General features: G+C 47.7%; 1 protein-coding gene across 1 annotated transcript in view; it reads right to left on the reverse strand.

The window, feature by feature from the left end:
- EZR (ezrin) overlaps nt 1–17,231 on the reverse strand; it is a 144,591-nt gene that overhangs the window by 12,282 nt on the left and 115,078 nt on the right. Inside the window, exons 7-9 of the mRNA XM_082249572.1 lie at nt 11,787–11,883; nt 9,088–9,251; nt 6,984–7,114 (exon numbers count right to left, since the gene is read on the reverse strand). Of these exons, the coding sequence (XP_082105698.1) occupies nt 6,984–7,114; nt 9,088–9,251; nt 11,787–11,883 (392 nt within the window). The remainder of the gene's footprint in view (nt 1–6,983; nt 7,115–9,087; nt 9,252–11,786; nt 11,884–17,231) is intronic.

A 17,231-nucleotide genomic window follows, 5' to 3' on the forward strand; every position in this document is an offset into this window, starting at 1 on the left:
TACAGCCATTTGATTCTTCTTAAAAAAAGAGCAGTGCGCTGCGAATCCCATGCAATGTCTGACATCACATATGTGTGAACCGGCACTAACTTAGAATGCAATGACAAGGCCACCTGTAGGATCTTCTGACCGAGCCTAGTGTCTGCCGATGCCTGAACATCTACCTGGTAAAAATTAGCAAATGTATGAGCAGAAGACCAGGCGACAGCCTGGGAAACTTAGGCCGAATGTTGAAGAAGCCTTCAGGAAACCCAACAAAGCATTTAGAATAACAAATCAATCCAGTCCCAAGATTCAGATTACAGCCATTTGATTCTTCTTAAAAAAAAAAAAAAAACGTAAAAAGCCAGCAGAGCTGTCTTCACTGCTGTGGGTCCCTGCATCGCCATCTTGGACTTGGGAGCTGGCTGTGATTTCCTGAGGAATCACAGCCAGGTCCCCACTGTGCATGCCCAAGATTGCATGGCGTAGTAAGTCCCACTGCCCCACAGCCTCCCAATGTATCCAAGGAGGATGCAGGCAGGAAAAGGGGCAGGACAAGAGATGTCATTCTTCTCTAGATGAGAACTGAGGAAGTGGGAGATGGTACTTGTCAAAAAGTTAGCCACTCCCCGTAAAAAAGAATCCCTCAAATGTGTTAGGAGTGGTGGTGGGGAGGATGATTAGCGAGTGTCACCTTCACTTTTGAGTCAAGGTCTGCTTTAAGGATACTGGTGTCTCCAGAAAGAGAAGGACAGTAAGGGACAAGGTCACTCATTGTGGTGGGACTGTCCCTAGAGCCTAGCTCAGCACCATGCAGATGAATCCTTGAGTGAAACAAAAATAATCTTGCAAAGAAAATATGGCTAGTAAAAATGGTTAAGCTTTTCTCATTAGAGAGTAGACATCCATCCTCCAAGCACACCCGCAAAAAAACAGACGCACGATGGAAGTGGGATAGGGTTATAACTGACTGGCCAATGATTTTTTTTTGCCGCTCCTGTAGGTGGAAATGTGAACCAATTGGATGCATACCTGAATCCTGCGTGCCTTAATTGATGAGAAAAAAGTTGTGGCTGGACATATATAGTATCTCACAAAAGTGAGTACAACCCTCACTTTTTTGTAAATATTTTATTATATCTTTTTATGTGACAACACTGAAGAAATTACACTTTGCTACAACGTAAAGTAGTGAGTGTACAGCTTGTATAACAGTGTAAATTTGCTTTCCCCTCAAAGTAACTCAACACACAGCCATTCATGTCTTAACAACTGGCAACAAAAGTGAGTACACCCTTAAGGTAAAATGTCCAAATTGGGTCCAAAGTGTCAATATTTTGTGTGGCCACCATTATTTTCCAGCACTGCCTTAACCCTCTTGGTCATGGAGTTCACCAGAGCTTCACAGACAGCCACTGGAGTCCTTTTCCACTCCTCCATGACAACATCACGGAGCTGGTGGATGTTAGAGACCTTACGGTCCTCACCTTGCGTTTGAGGATGCCGCACAGATGCTCAATAGGGTTTAGGTCTGGAGACATGCTTGACCAGTCCATCACTTTAACCGCAGCTTCTTTAGCAAGGCAGTGGCTATCTTGGAGGTGTATTTGGGGTTGTTATGTTGGAATACTGCCCTGCAGCCCAGTCTCCAAAGGCAGGGGAGCATGCTCTGCTTCAGTATGTCACAGTACATGTTGGCATTCATGGTTCCCTCAATGAATTGTAGCTCCCCAGTGCCCCAGACCATGAGCACGTGCACTCATCTTCTTTGGTCAATCATGGCATGGCCTGTTCTGAGTGAAACCTGTTCTGTTAAACCTCTGTATGGTCTTGGCCACTGTGCTGCAGCTCAGTTTCAGGGTCTTGGCAATCTTCTTATGGCCTAGGCCATATTTATGTAGAGCAACAATTCTTTCTTTCAGATCCCTCAGAGAGTTCTTTGCTATGAGGTGCCATGTTGAACTTCCAGTGATCAGTATGAGAAAGTGAGAGCGATAACACCAAATTTAACACACCTGCTCCCCATTCACACCTGAGACCTTGTGATACTAACGAGTCACATGACTACGGGGAGGGAAAATGGCTAATTGGGTCCAATTTGGACATTTTGACTTAACTTGTTGCCAGCAGTTTAGACATTAATGGCTGTGTTTTGAGTTATTTTGAGGGGACATCAAATTTACACTGTTATACAAGCTGTAAACTCACTACTTTACATTGCAGTAAAGTGTAATTTCGTCAGTGTTGTCACATGAAAAGATATTAGTACTTGTACTTATAACAAGTGTTTAAAATGTTGAAAATTTTTAAAAAGTTAGCCTTCACTAGTGGGTAATGGCCTCCTCTGCAGGAGCAGGCTAGGCAGTAAAAGGTTAACAAACAAAAGCCTTTACACATAATACACCTCTAGGGGGCTGTTCCTTAGCTATTACCCATCAACCACTAGGAGCTGCTCTCCAGTTTTGTAGCAAGCAGTATATGAAGACTATCAACCCCAAAAAAGAAGAGGGGCGGGGGCGGCGACTGTCAGAGGACTCAGAGAAAATAATTTTACGGTAAGTTCTTACAAAAATTCAATTTTCTCTTACGTCCTCTGATAGCCGCCACCCATTCAGTTAGCCTTCACGAGTGGGATGTCCCAAAGCAGTGCAGGTGTGAGGGGTGGGAAGACACAACCAAAGAAAAGGCAACGTGCAACCAGACCAGAGTCGAAAAAACTGAGCCAACAGGGCAACAAAAGCTCAATAGGAGCCAACCTTGGACAAATACACCCCAAGAAGAGACAGAAACACACGTCTCTGCAAAACAACCGGCCAAGGGAAGCAATCCAAGGATGCCATCACATCAAGACCAGGTCGCCGCTTTGCACACCTGAGCCACAGAAGTCTGATGGGGAAATGCCCAAGAGGCACTGACAGCTCTAGTAGAATGAGCCCTGACAGGCAAAGGAGGAACCTGACCCTTGATTGGTCTGATCCATTTAGAAATGGTTGCTGTGGATGCAGCCGAAGCCTTCCGAGGTCCCTCAGGAAGGACAAACAGGGAGTCAGACTTCCGAAAAGACTCCGTGGCAGACAGGTAAACCCTGACCGCCTTAACCACATCCAAGGAATGTAAGGCAATTACCTTGGGATGCTTGGGTTTCGCACAAAGCGAAGGCAAGACAACATCTTCATGGAGGTGGAGAGCAGATCCCACCTTGGGAAGAAAAGAGGGATTGGGTCTCAAGACCACTTTGTCCCTATGAACAACCAGATAAGGCGAGCAGCAAGACAGAGCCGCCAACTCAGACACTCTGCGAGCAGAGGTGACAGCCACCAGAAAAGCAACTTTCTGGGACAACACAGGCAGAGGTATGTCTCTGATGTTTTCAAAGGGAGGCCGTTGCAAAATGGCAAAACCAAAGTTCAGGTCCCATGGTGGCAAAGGAGCTTTCCTCGGGGGAGCCAGATGTCGCACTGCCTGAATAAAGGTGCGAATCAAGGAATTAGTCACCAAGGGACACTGGAAAAGAATGGCCAAGGCTGACAACTGACCTTTAATCGTGGCCAGCGCCAAATGCTGATTCACACCTTCCTGTAGGAAGGCCAAAACCCTCCCTACTGAAAAGGAGCGGGAAAGAAACCCCTGCCACTCGCACCAGGCAATATACGGGAGGCGAACCCAAGGAGCTAGAGCCGACTTCTGGAAGGTGACGGTCCACCCGAACTTCTTGAGCGTCTGAACCGTGATCGACAGAACGCTCGTCAAGGTAGCACACAAGCTCAAACTTAACAGGAGGTCGTCCAGATAACCGAAGACCACAATCCCCTTTAAACGCAGTAAAGCCAGCACCAGAGCCAAAACCTCGGTGAAGACCCTGGGAGCCGAAGCGAGACCAAAGGGCAACGCCACAAACTGATAATGCTCCTCTGCCACCGCGAAGCGGAGATACAGCTGATGACCCTTGGAGACAGGGATGTGCAGATATGCATCCTTCAAGTCGATGGAGGCCAGGAAGTCCCCTGGACTCAATGATGCCACCACCGACTGAATCGCTTCCATCCGGAACTTCTGAACGCTCACAAAACAGTTCCGAGAATTTAGGTCCAGATCGGACGCACTATGCCCTCCTTTCTGGGCACCGTGAACAGATTGGAGTAAAAACCGCAAAACCTATCCTGTGAAGGGACTGGCACAATGACTCCTTGGGCGAGAAGATCTTGAACCGCCCCCCTTGAGATCTCCGAAACGATCGGGAGTCAGATGGAGATTTGATGGATAGAACCTGTCTGCAGGGCGAGCTCGAAACTCGATCTTGTACCCTGAACAAATCAGTCAGTGAACCCACCTGTCCTGAAGCCAGGGTTCCTGGAAACAACGCAGACATCCCCCCACCCCTGAAACGGGTGAGGGCGTCCCTTCAGAAGGAGGCAGACTGGGCCGCCGAACCGGCCTTGAGCTTACCTGACCATGGCTGCTTGTGACCACCTGAGGTCTTGAAGGATTTCCCGTCATCCTGTACCCCAAAGGCACGAAAGGACCCACGATGAGCATTAAAAGAAGGGCCCCGCCTAGCGCGGGGTGATTTTCCCTTAGAGGCTTGGGGCAAAAGAGTACTCTTGCCCCCCGTAATCCCCTTGATCAACTCATCCAGAATGTCCTCAAAAGGACGACTACCCACATAAGGGACTTCAGACACAGTCTTCTTAGAAGCGTTGCCAGCCGACCAGCTTTTCAGCCAAATAATGCGGCAGGTCGCAACCCCGACCGCAGACAGCCGTGCAACCCAGGGAGCCTCGTCCAAGGCGGCGTCACACAGGTACATCACGGCCTGGGTCACTTGATCGACCATGTCCAGGGCAGCCGCAGATACCGACTTCACCATCAACGTGCGCCTAAGCGCCCCGGACCAGTCCGTGACAGCTTGAGAAACCATCACCGAAGCGAACACAGGCTTGAGCAGGGAGCCCGCCACCAAATATGTGGAGGGAAAGCGTCCCCACACGCCTATCCGCCGGATCCTTAAACACCAGGGAGTCCTCCACGGGCATCAAGGTAGGTTGATTTAGTCTAGCAACAGTGTGGTCCACCCTAGGTGACACCGTCAAACGATTATCAACAGGATCCGCATAGGGATAACGGCATTTAAAACGATTGGGCACCGCCAGCATATGCTTGATGCGACGCCATTGGACGCTCACGGTTTCGTGAAACACCTCGGGCAGGGGAAAACCTGACCCAACTGTTGGGCTTTGCGGGACCCGAAGGAAACCCGCTTACCTGACAGGGAGGACTCATGCGCAAGATTTAAAGTCTCCTTAATGGAGCTAATAAGTGCATCCACCACAGCGCGGTCCCGCACCTCCATAGAGGAAGACTCTTCCTCCTCCCCACCTGAATGTGAGGACTGGCAACCAAATCAGGCTCTGAGTCAAAAGACTGAGAGGGCATAGGCCGTGTTTCAGAAGTGCGTTCAGACATCAGCAGATCCACTTAGGACGCCAAAGTCGCAAGAGCAGCAGATAATGAGGCCATGGAAGAGGATTCAGGAGTTCCTGAAGCACCAACCAGGTCTGTGGGAAATTTGGCATCCTGGGACTCTATATTAGTAATAAAAAAGGACGCTGGTCCTCTAAAACGGCGGTTCCCACGGACCCCCCTCCTCGGAAACTGCACCACCTGTGGAGACCCTTCAGAAACAGCGGTTGCCCATACCCAAGATGGCGCCCGATCAGCACCAAAACGATGAGCTAAAATGGCTGCTGCCCACACAGTGAGTCCCAAATAGCCTGCCCTCACCCAAAATGATGGCCATGCGAACGGCGCCAAATAGAGCAAAAGATACATGCGCTTGCCCCCACAGGGAACCCTAGAGAGCCCCCCCCCCGGGATGTATGAAGCCCCCACACCCCCAGTCATGGCAGTATGCACAGCAGATCGCCCCCAGCAGGGGCAGGGAGGAAGGGGGCCGTACCATATGGCCAGGAGGGGGATACCATAGAAGCCACCATGTACTGCCATCCCCTAAAAGTGGGCCCACAGAACACCCCCACAGACAATAGTCCCCTTTTAGAGACCCAGGGGTAGTAGCACTCACCAGTCCAGTGAACGCGGGCACTGCTCTGACACGGAACACGTCCCACCCTGAGTAAGGGTGCTGTCAGCCAGGAAGGATGCTAGCAACTTACGGGCGTTCCGGAGTTGAGACATCCCGGCGAAGAAGGGACTCCGCAGGCTCATCCCCATCCCAAGGGGCACTGTCATTGTAAGGCCAGGGTGCACCAATGACCTGCGTCGCTCAGTGGCAAGCTGGGACTCCATAAGGATCTATATTATCCAGTGCGAGGCCCAGCTCTGCTGATGCTTGTAGTCCTCCAGGAATTCCCTGACTAACTAGCGATAGTGAGTGAAATAAAATAGCTATTTTCAAAGAAAAAAACACTTTTCAAGAAAAAAAATATAAAGAAACTGAGACACTAGGTCCCAGCAGGGAAGACCTAGCCTACTCCTAACACTAGGCAATATTAAACTGAAGAGCAGCTCCTAGTGGCTGATGGGTAATAGCTGAGGAACAGCCCCCCTAGAGGTGTGTTATGTGTAAAGGCTTTTGTTTGTTACCCTTTTCACTGCCTAGCCTGCTCCTGCAGAGGGCGCCATTACCCACCTGTGAAGGCTAACTGAACGGGCGGCGACTGTCAGGGGACGTAAGAGAAATTACATTACTCCTGACAGAAAGCAAAATTTGTCACAAAAATGCAAATTCAGATAAATTCCTTGAAAAATTTAACATTTACATAAATGAGGCAGCACAGACAAGCAAATATTGCTTTGTACAGTATGTGCACATTTTAAAAGCTGAATCCTTTAGTAAAAAAAAACTTTATATTTATGCAACATGCAGTGCTTATATTTGTTGAAAATTTTATTTTTGTTGCTGTCCCTATATTTAAAAGAAAGGACTAATCAAAGAAAACAACTTTTATAGCATAAAGAGTGATAAATCCTAATATGTGCATTACCTCTCTCTGCTCTCCTAGTCTTCTCTTCATATTCATGCAACCTAAGCATGAGTTCCTCCTTTTCTCTTATCATCTGCGCCTTCTCTTTCTCCACCGCTTCCCTCTTTTTCTTCTCATTTTCAAGTTGTTGTCTGTGTAAAACACAATAAAGAGAGGACATCACTATTATTATTATTATACAGGATTTATATAGTGCCAACAGTTTTCGCAGCGCTTTACAATAAAAAAGACAGTACAGTTACAATACAATAAAATACAAGAGGGTGCTGCTCATAAGAGCTTACAATTTAATAGTGTGTGTCAGAGTCTAGGATTACACCTAGTACCCTGGCCTGAGGGGAGGGACTGATAGTAGCAATGTTGATCTTGATGGAAAAGTCATGGAGGGGGACACAGGCGGGGGGAATATTATCAGCTTGATAGTGACCAAGGGAGAGGGTATAGACAGAGAAGAGAAGGGGTCCAAGGACAGAGAATTGGGGAACCCCTAACAAAAGAGGAAATGAGAGGAGGAGACAGATTTATTGGTATTATTGAAGGAGTGATGTGATAGGTAGGAGAAGAACCACAATAGAACAGTATTTTGGAGGCCAAGGCAGTGTAGTTTGTCGAGAAGGAACGGGTGGTCAATAGTATAAAAGGCAGCTGGAGAGAGGTCTATTAGTAAGAGTATGGAGTAGTGGCCATGGGTTTTAGCAGTTAGTAAATCGTTAGTGAGTTTTAGTAGAGCAGTTTCTATGGAGTGCTGCGAACGAAAACCCAGACTGTAGAGGATCAAAAAGGTTGTTTTCAGTAAGGTAGGTGCCAAGACAGTTGTAGACTAAGCATTCTAAAATTTTAGAGCTGCCAGTATGTAAAAAAAAAAAAAAAAAAAATATATATATATATATATATATATTTATTTTCAATTCTTTTAAATATTTATTTTATGTTTTTTTTTTCTTGTTTGCATACTGTGACCAGAGCAATACAGTGTAACACTGTACTTCTCCGGGGCAATTATGTCAATGCTAGCAGCAATGCTGGCAGCATACGTCTATTTCCCAAAGACAGCCTCTGGATATATTGCTGAGCATGTGCACTCAACTTCTTTGGTCTACCAATGGGGAGGCCTGTTCTGAGTGGAACCTGTCCTATTAAACCGCTGTATGGTCTTGGCCACCGTGCTGCAGCTCAGTTTCATGGTCTTGCCAATCTTCTTATAGCCTAGGCCATCTTTATGTAGAGCAACAGTTCTTTTTTGAGAGTTATTTGCCGTGTAGGTGCCATGTTGAACTTCCAATGACCAGTATGAGAGAGTGAGAGCGATGACACCAAATTTAACACACCTGCTCCCCATTCACACCTGAGAACTTGTAACACTAATGAGTCACATGACACTGGGGAGGAAAAATGGCTAATTGGGCCCAATTTGGACATTTTGATTTAGGGGTGTACTCACTTTTGTTGCCAGCGGTTTAGACATTAATGGCTGTGTGTTGAGTTATTTTGAGGGGACAGCAAATTTACACTGTTATGCAAGCTGTACACTCACTAGTTTACATTGTAGCAACGTGTCATTTCTTCAGTGTTGTCACATAAAAAGATATAATAAAATATTTATAAAAATGTGAGGGGTGTACTCACTTTTGTAAGATACTGTATATCATAGTTTGTGGACGCTATAACTTTTCTAGAGACTAAATAGTAAATGGATCTGGGTTATTTTCACCAAAGAAATGTATCAGTATACATTTTATCAAAAATGTTGATCTTTTTTAATTTATTTAGTAAACAATAAAAAAAGCCAGTGGTGATTAAATACCACCAAAAGAAAGCTCTATTTCTGTGAAAGTGCCCGGTGTTGATGTGGTTAAACATCCCAAATTCCCTGCTAGGCATAGTTCATAAATATAAAACTTAGCCCAGTGAATACTGTCATTTACCGAGTTAAACTTTTTATTATATTTTTCATGGTGCGGTGATTTGTTTGTTATTTTAGCATAAACATGGCTGACAAAACCATAAGAAATACAAGGTTTAAAAAAAAAAAGAACAACCAACCATATAATAACCAGTTCAGTAAGCACAACTGTTCTATTTTAACTGGGCTCTTTTTTTTTACCGTTCAAGCTGCTTCTGGTTCTTTTCTTCCTTGGCCTGTGCTTTCATCTGCTGTACCTCGATAGTATCTGGCTTTCTGCGACGCATGTACAGCTCATGGTTACCCATACACAACTGCAAGATCCGCTTGTTAATCCTCAGACGTGGAGCATAGAAGACAAAGTCCTGTGTCAACAGAAATATTAGTTAATACAGTGAGTCCAGAACTCTTAAACAATATCTGAAGAATTAACCATTAAATTTCAAAGTGGTTGTAAAGGCAGAAGGTAGGCCTTCTGCAGACAGAACCAGTGAGAAACTGGGTGAATTTTGCCTTTGAAGTCTTGCATGACTGTGAAAGAGATCCTGTTGGATAAAACAAGACATCTGGCCTCATTTGGTGGAGCTAAGGATTCTGATGACAAACTAGACCTTACATTCAAAGAGTGAAAGAATTCCAGATTGCAAATGTCAAAAAACCTTACAGTAGGAAGCGTGTCAGCAGGGCTCCCCTGTTGCAGCGGGAACATCTCCTGGATACAGACAAGTTGTGACTATGTGGAGGTAAGGAAATTAAGCAAAGGGTAGGAGGAAGAGCCGCAGGTACTCACCAATTTAGACATCTAGTAACCGGTGAGCGTCAGATGGCTGGGGATGGCCAAAGTCAAAGTAGGCATGAGATGGGAGTACCATGGGGCTCTTAGAAAAGCTGAATAAGCCATGGAAAGATACTTCCCCATAAGTGGGAAAGAGAATGCAGAGCACAAAGAAACTGATGGAAAGCAGAAAATATGAATGCACCCAACGATCCAAAAAATGATTTAATGCCCCATGCTAAGCCTATTAACAGAGTGAGACTTCAGAAATAGAGCAAGCACTGAGATGATGTCAGCAGTTCTGTACCTAGAAAGTGGATGAAGCTAACTTGTTGCCAAAATGGGGTCTGAAAAGTGCTGTACATGAAAACTAGTGCCCAAAGGTCACTTCCATGATAGCCCTGCAATGTCCAGTCCAAAGGGGTCAGACCACAGCACTCTAAAGACCAGGCTTAGTATAGGCCATGCTGGACAGCTGAAAGAGCAGAGACCATTTCTAGCAGTGATGTAGAAGAGAATCTTAAATGAAGAAAAAAATGAGGACAAATGCTGGCAAAAAGAGGTTAGACTTATTCCTGCAGAACTGAAGAAATATGTCCATCCTTCTGGGGCTTAGATCAAGGAACTGAGGTATGCTGATAGTAGGAGTGGTTATCTTGGGCTGGCCTACAGTTTTAGTTATTTGTCAGTGAACAATCATCCAGTAGATGGCAGTATAACTGAAAGATAATGATTTTTCATGTCTATGGAGGGAATAAAAAGAAAAGCTTTTGTTGCAAGAAGCAAGAGAATGGAATCATACAAGTTCTCTATACAAGTTTTTCACATTTGTAGTGCATAGTGCAGGCTACAAATGGAAACGCGAGAGCTGACCAGTTTCAAGGAAACTGAACCATACAAGTTCTCTATACAGGTTTTTCACATTTCATTTTCTAAGTGCAGGTTAAAAATGGAAATGGGACAGATGACCAGTTACTTTTGGCAATAGTCATATTTAATTTTTTCCCATTTCATAAAACTGCCTTTAAAAATTTGATTATAACAGAAACATATGGTGCCAGCGCATAAGTAGAAAACATAAACTGTTATTGTAATATATTGCAGAAATCCACCTGAAAATGCTTTCTTTGGGTGGTATTTATGAAGGGTATGTGGTAGGGTGGTGGAGAAGGCAGTACATATGTGTAGTATATTAATATGAATGCATGCTCTACAGAGGTTCCAGTGTTTGCACTTTTTTTTTTTCTCTCCGATGTTTCAAATAGTCTACGATCTTATAAATGTGAATTACTACTAAAGAAGTAAAGACAACACCGCTGCCAGTTTACACCAAGCCTTCCATTAGAATAGAAAGGAGAATATAATTTTAGTGCTGCAGTCTTAAGGAACATGGCAGAGTAAAGTGTCATGTGTACTGCAGAAAATGGAGTTCATGTCTAATGTGATAATGTTCCCATTCTGATTATGATATAACATATATTCTCCAAACCACTATACGTGGCACTGTGACAAGTGGCACACCAATCCATGCTGGATGCGCCATATTCCAACTGCCCGATTGTTTTACATTATGCAGTATGGTACACATTCCATAACGCTTATTTGTACACAAAATTACTCACACCAGTATGACTTCTGAATTACAACTCAATGTTCAATATATAGCCACACCCTTGCTAGTAATGAGTACCAACTGGATATTAATGAGCATCAGGCCAATTAGCCCCCTTTCACACGGGGCGATTTGAACAGCACCGCCCAAATTGGTGCGACGCCGACTTTGTCGCACTGATTGCCAAAACTAGTTTTTGCACTACTTTTGGTGACTTCGGGGCGATTTCAATAGACAGCTGCACAGATGGCTTTCAAATCGCCCCCAAACTTGCAATGAAATGCGGGTTTGAAACGTGCGAGTTCAGCTGAACTCGCACAATTTCAAACCCGCTCCAATGTGAACGTACCCTTAAAGAGAGAATACTAGATGAAAAAAAGTAAAAATGACCTAATGTTATAATATTCAGTAAGTGTATGGACATCTAAGCTACTTCATAAGGTAAGTGCATGATAACTGTTATTAATGGGTTAATAACCTGAGTAAAACTGATTATACTGTATGTGCACTTACTGGAGCTTTCTTGTCGATTGGCTTGATAATAAATTTCTTATCATTGAAGGAGATATTTCTAATTTCACTCCAGGGAAACCCAATCTTTGGAGTCAGCCTAAAAGAAAAGGAACACTTTTTAAATATAACATAATAATGATAAAACTGGATTTTTGACTTACCGTAAAATCCTTTTCTCTTGAGTTCATTGACGAACGCAGTTCTCTCTGATTCATATCACTAGGGTAATACTGCCCCCTACAGGAGTAGGACACTAGGCAGGAAAAAGTTCTGGCTACGCCTATGGGCAGTCCCGGAGGGTACACCCTCTCTCTTCCTGCATAGGATGTCAGTTTTGTATCAAAGCAGTGTCAGAAAGTAACACCAACCCAACTCAAAATAGAGGGGCGGGTACTGCGTCCGTCAATGAACTTAAGAGAAAAGGATTTTACGGTAAGTAAAAAATCCAGTTTTCTCTATCGTTCATTGACGGACGCAGTTCTCTCCGATTCATATCAGTAGGGACGTCCCAAAGCAGTGCCATAAAATGAGGGGTGGGAACAGCAGAAAATAACAAGTCCCCATATCCAAACATAGCCAACCAGGCAACATAGGACTCATCAGAACAAAAGAAGAGGCCCACCTGAAACAAATAGTAAACACATTCAAGGAAGGCCAAAAGCCCTCCAAACAGCAGCAAGCAAAAAACCATGCGGCCGAAAAGAGGCATCTACAGACGCCAGCACATCCACCTCATAAAACGTAGCACAGGTGTGAACAAACAACCAGGTAGTCGTCCTGCAACCTGAAGCACAGATGCCTGTATGGCAAAAAGCCCAGGAAGCACTAGGCACCCAAGTAGAAAGCGCCGAAACAGGGAAAGGTAGGACCTGACCCATAAATGAAGAAGCCTGCACCACCGACTGTCCGATTCACCTGGAAATAGTCACAATAGACACAGGCAGCCCTGTCCTTGGGCCAACCGTGAGCACAGAGAGCGAACCTGACTACGGGAAGACTCAGTAGTCGCCAAGTACCCCTCGAGTGCCCAAACTCCATCCAGAGTATGCAGCGCACATTCCGTAGGATGAGGGGGCTCAGGACACAAGATGGCAAAACAATGGCCTTGTGCAAGTGAACACTAGAAACCACATTCAGAGGGAAGGACAGATCCGGACGAAGTACCACCTGGCCCCATGAACCAACATATAGGGAGAATGACAGGACAATGACGCCAGTGCCGACAACCCGCGTGCAAAGTGACAGCAACCAAGGCCACCTTCTGCAATAAGGTAAGCAGGGGGTACCCTCGATACTCGCAAAGGAGGGTCTGGAAGAACCGACTCCACTTACCAAGGTCCCCAGTTGGCGACGGAGGTCGCACCGGAATAACCAAGTGTCGCACCCCCTGGAAAAAGTTATGCACCAGGGAACGGACGGCCAACAGCCTGTGGAATAAAAATGATTAAAGCCAAAACCTGACCCTTGACAGTACTCAAGGCCAACTTTTGATGACCCCCCCCCCCCCGTTGAAGGAGGCCAAGATCCGGCCACTGAGCAAGAGCAAGGGGGAGCCCAAGAAGACTCACACCACGCAATACGTGACTTTCTCATACGATGCAAAAAATCATCATAGAAGCAGACAGTCCCCCGTCCTTTGACACCAGGCTTACAACAGCCAAGCCGGCAAGCCGGGCCAGCAAGCCAGCGACCGCAAAGCCGGATGGGAGATCAGCCCCGGAGAGAAGAAACCCTCCCTGAGAGAAAACCTCCAAGGTTCGTCAGCGGCAAGCCTGACCAGGTCGGCGTACCAAGCTCGGCGAGGCCAGTCCTAGAGCCACGAGAATGACCGAAATCCCTGCCGCCTCGATCCTGCAAAGGATTTTTGGCAGCAACTGGATAGGAGGAAAGGCAGATAGCAGCTGACACTGACCTTGGCCCATCTGCGAGCACCCTCGCACGACCATGCCGGCGTCAGCCTTGCACAGGTGACCACGCCAAACACCTCAGCATCGAACATGTTGAACCAAGCGAATGTTCTTGCCCATGACAGAACCCATGGGGCCACCATTGCACCAGCCAGAGGGTTCCGGGAGCGGGCCACGATCTCAGCACTATCCTGTAGATGCAATGCCAACAGGCCCACGTCCAGAGTGCACCCAAACTTAGGCACAACTGCTGGAACGACTCTGGATGAAGGGACCATTGCCCTGCATCTAGGGCCTGTCGACTGAGGCAAACCGCCCACCAATTGTCTTGTTTCCCCCCTGGAAAGGGAACAGCGGATAGAGTCGGAACAAGGCGCTCTGCCCAATGAAGAAACATCACTTCCAAGGCCGCAAGGATACTTTTGGTGCCCCCATGGTGAATGACACAAGCCACGGTCGCGGCGTAGTCAATTGAAAGTGCAACGGACAGCTGCAGGTGCCCGGTCCAGTTAACTAGGCAAAGCTGGATCACTCTAAGCCCCAGGACAATAATCGGAAACCTGGATCCTCCAGGGACCATACTCACGAAGCAGAAAACCTGCCGAGGACTCCTCCCCACCTGGACAAGCTTGCATCCGTGGTGACAATTGTCCAGTAGGCGGGGAGGAAGGATTCCAGAGCTAGACTCCCCGGGCACCCGGCCCAGCCGGATCCGCTAGTCCAGAGAGTTTGGATTCCAGTCTCCTTCGAGAAGGATTGCCTCCTGGGGGATCCCCAAGAGGGATTGAGCAAAAAGGACCGTCTTAAAAAACACCATCAGTCCCAGAACTCGCATGCAGGTCCAAAGGGAAGACCATTTGCGGAACAGCAACAGTCGACCGCAGTCTAAAGTGCCAAGAGTTTTGACCCTGGAGGGAGAAGCACCCTGACCAAGTCCAAAGTCAGGCATATAAAGTCCAGTCTCATGGAAGGGACCAGGGATGATTTCTGAAGGGTCAGAACCCACCAGAGTTCTCACGGTGACAACCAACTTCGTTGTCAGCACCGTAGGGGACTCCAAACAGAGAGAAGCAGAGCGGCCAGGAAACCAGGGCCGATACACCCCACTGCCACAACAGTGCAAGGACCGGAGCCAACACCGTTGTGAAGACCCTAGCAGCATAAGCAAGACCAAAGGGTATCGCCACAAACCAAGAGATCCTTCCATAAGGCAAAAAACAGAGAACCCGAAGCTGTCCAGAACATAACGGGACATGAAGGTAGGCAGCTTAATGGCTATGGAGGCCAGGAAGCCCCCTGATGTAGAGAAGCCACCACGGTGCGAACCATACCAACTTGAATTTGTGATCTGCATGGAACCATTAAAGGACCTATAGGTCCAGCTTATTGATCCAGAGCCTGAACTGCCCCACAGAGCGCCTGTAAGTGATCCGGAGACAGCCATACATTGGAAGGGAAAAACCGTACTGGAAATAAACGGATCAAAACTCGATCTTGCAACTGGACCGCATGACCTCCTGAACCCAGTCAGTCTGGGATCCGGGCCAGCCGCAGGTTCTCGACCCCCCTAGAAGGGAGAGGAAGTACCTTTAGGCCGAGTAGGCCTTGTCCGCAGGTCTGGAAAAAACCAAACCCATGTACGCCAGACCCGGGTCGTCTGGAACCCACGCGGAAGTCTGAAAGGACTTCGCCACATCGACTGTCCTCAAGGGATGAAGAAACTGTTTGTGAGCCAAAAGGGAGGAACCCTAACTGCGACGGAGGCCCTCACCCTTGACAGCCTGTGGAAGAAAACACTCTTCCCCCCATGAGACTCTTACATAATGTCATCCAGGGCAGCGCCAAACAGGCGATCCCCTTGAAAAGGGAGATCCATTAAGACCTTCTTAGAAGTTTGATCCGCAGACCAACACTCCGGTCAAGTAGACTCCGGTCATCCACCGCCGAAAACGATAAGGTGACTATACAAAGGAGCCTCGACCAGCGCGGCATCGCAAACAAAATGCAGCCCCTGCGCCAGCTGGTCCAACAGCTCCCCCCAGGGCAAGAGGGACATGCCCCACACCAAGTCGCGGTGTTGGTACTCCGCCCATCAGGCAGAGTCTGCGTGGCGAAGGCAAACATGAACACTGTTCCCAGTGCAGCTACGCCAGGGAGCACAGAGCTCAGGCCACAGCCCGTGCCATCCTATCCCCCAAGTCCTTAAAGGACAGGGATTCCTCCACCGGAACAATGGTAGTCCCATTCAGCTAGAGACCATACGGCCACCAAAGGCGGAACAGTCCTCTGTACCAGAGACTCCCCCCCAAAAGGGCAATGGCTAACGGGCGCTTAGACACCCCAGGGGAATGTCACAGGTGGTCCCCTCCTACATGAGCAGCCAGCATAATGAGCAGCTCCGGGTGGCATGTGAGTGCCAGATGCCACCTCCGCCCTAGGCGCAGCAGCCGCTGCGACCCCCAAATTGCAGGGTGCCACGCACCGAAAACAACCAGTGCGTCCACCAGCGCCTGTCGTAGCAGGGGAGGTGGAAATGTCATCCTCATTATCCGAGGAGATAGAAGCAGACAGAGGCTACAACAAAATGGGGGCCCTGCGAGGGAATCGCGGTAATAGGGACCCACAGGGGGACCCCCAGAACGCCCATCCACCACATCCACTTCAAAAGAACCCCAGCAAGGCCCCCCGCCGCACGATCATTGAGCACGCAGTCAGCGCACTCCACCGGCCCCCAATGCAGCCTGCACACTAGGCCCCAGACTCAGGTAGGCCCAAACAGTCGCCCACTTGGGGGGGTGGGGGGGAGAGGAGGGGGGTCACAATAGGACAGAGGGAAACCCAGGAGTGTGAGGGTCCGACCATCCCAGGGAGAGGGCCCGCGTCAACCCCAAAAATCCGAAAGGGAAGGGGGGGACATTTACTCACCATACCGGGAACACAGGCGGGCGCCATCTCTTGACAGGACCCCACGCCACCTGAGTAGGGGGGCTCTCGGCCAAATAGGAACGCTGCGACATCAGCCTCGACCCTGTCGTGTGTGTCCTGGCGAGACGTTTAACTCGCTGAGCCAGTCCCCGTCCAGTGGGACTATGTCGCGGCCGACCCAGCGTGGAGCTAAGGCCTTCACGCGCTCGCAGACCAGACTGGGGTGACCACTGGATATGGGGGTCCAGTCTGTCGCCCAACCCGGCATAATTGCTTGAAGATCGCACAGGAAAAAAGGTTCTGGAGAAAAAAAGGCTAGCTAAGAAAAATCGAGATAAAAAAATACATTTATGCCAGGACCAGAGATCCCAGCAAGGAAATAGGTCCTTACTCCTTACTAGGTAGAAAAAAACTGGCATTCTATGCAGGAAGAGAGAGGGTGTACCCTCCGGGACTACCCATAGGTGTAGCCAGAACTTTTTCCTGCCTAGTGTCCTACTCCTGTAGGGGGCAGTATTACCCTACTGATATGAATCAGAGAACTGCGTCTATCAATGAACGATAGAGAAAAAATATTTGCATGTAGCAAAAATAGCATTAAAGTGATTCTTTT

Source organism: Pelophylax lessonae (genome assembly GCF_965119305.1).
Source record: "Pelophylax lessonae genome assembly, chromosome: 3".
NCBI lineage: Eukaryota > Metazoa > Chordata > Amphibia > Anura > Ranidae > Pelophylax > Pelophylax lessonae.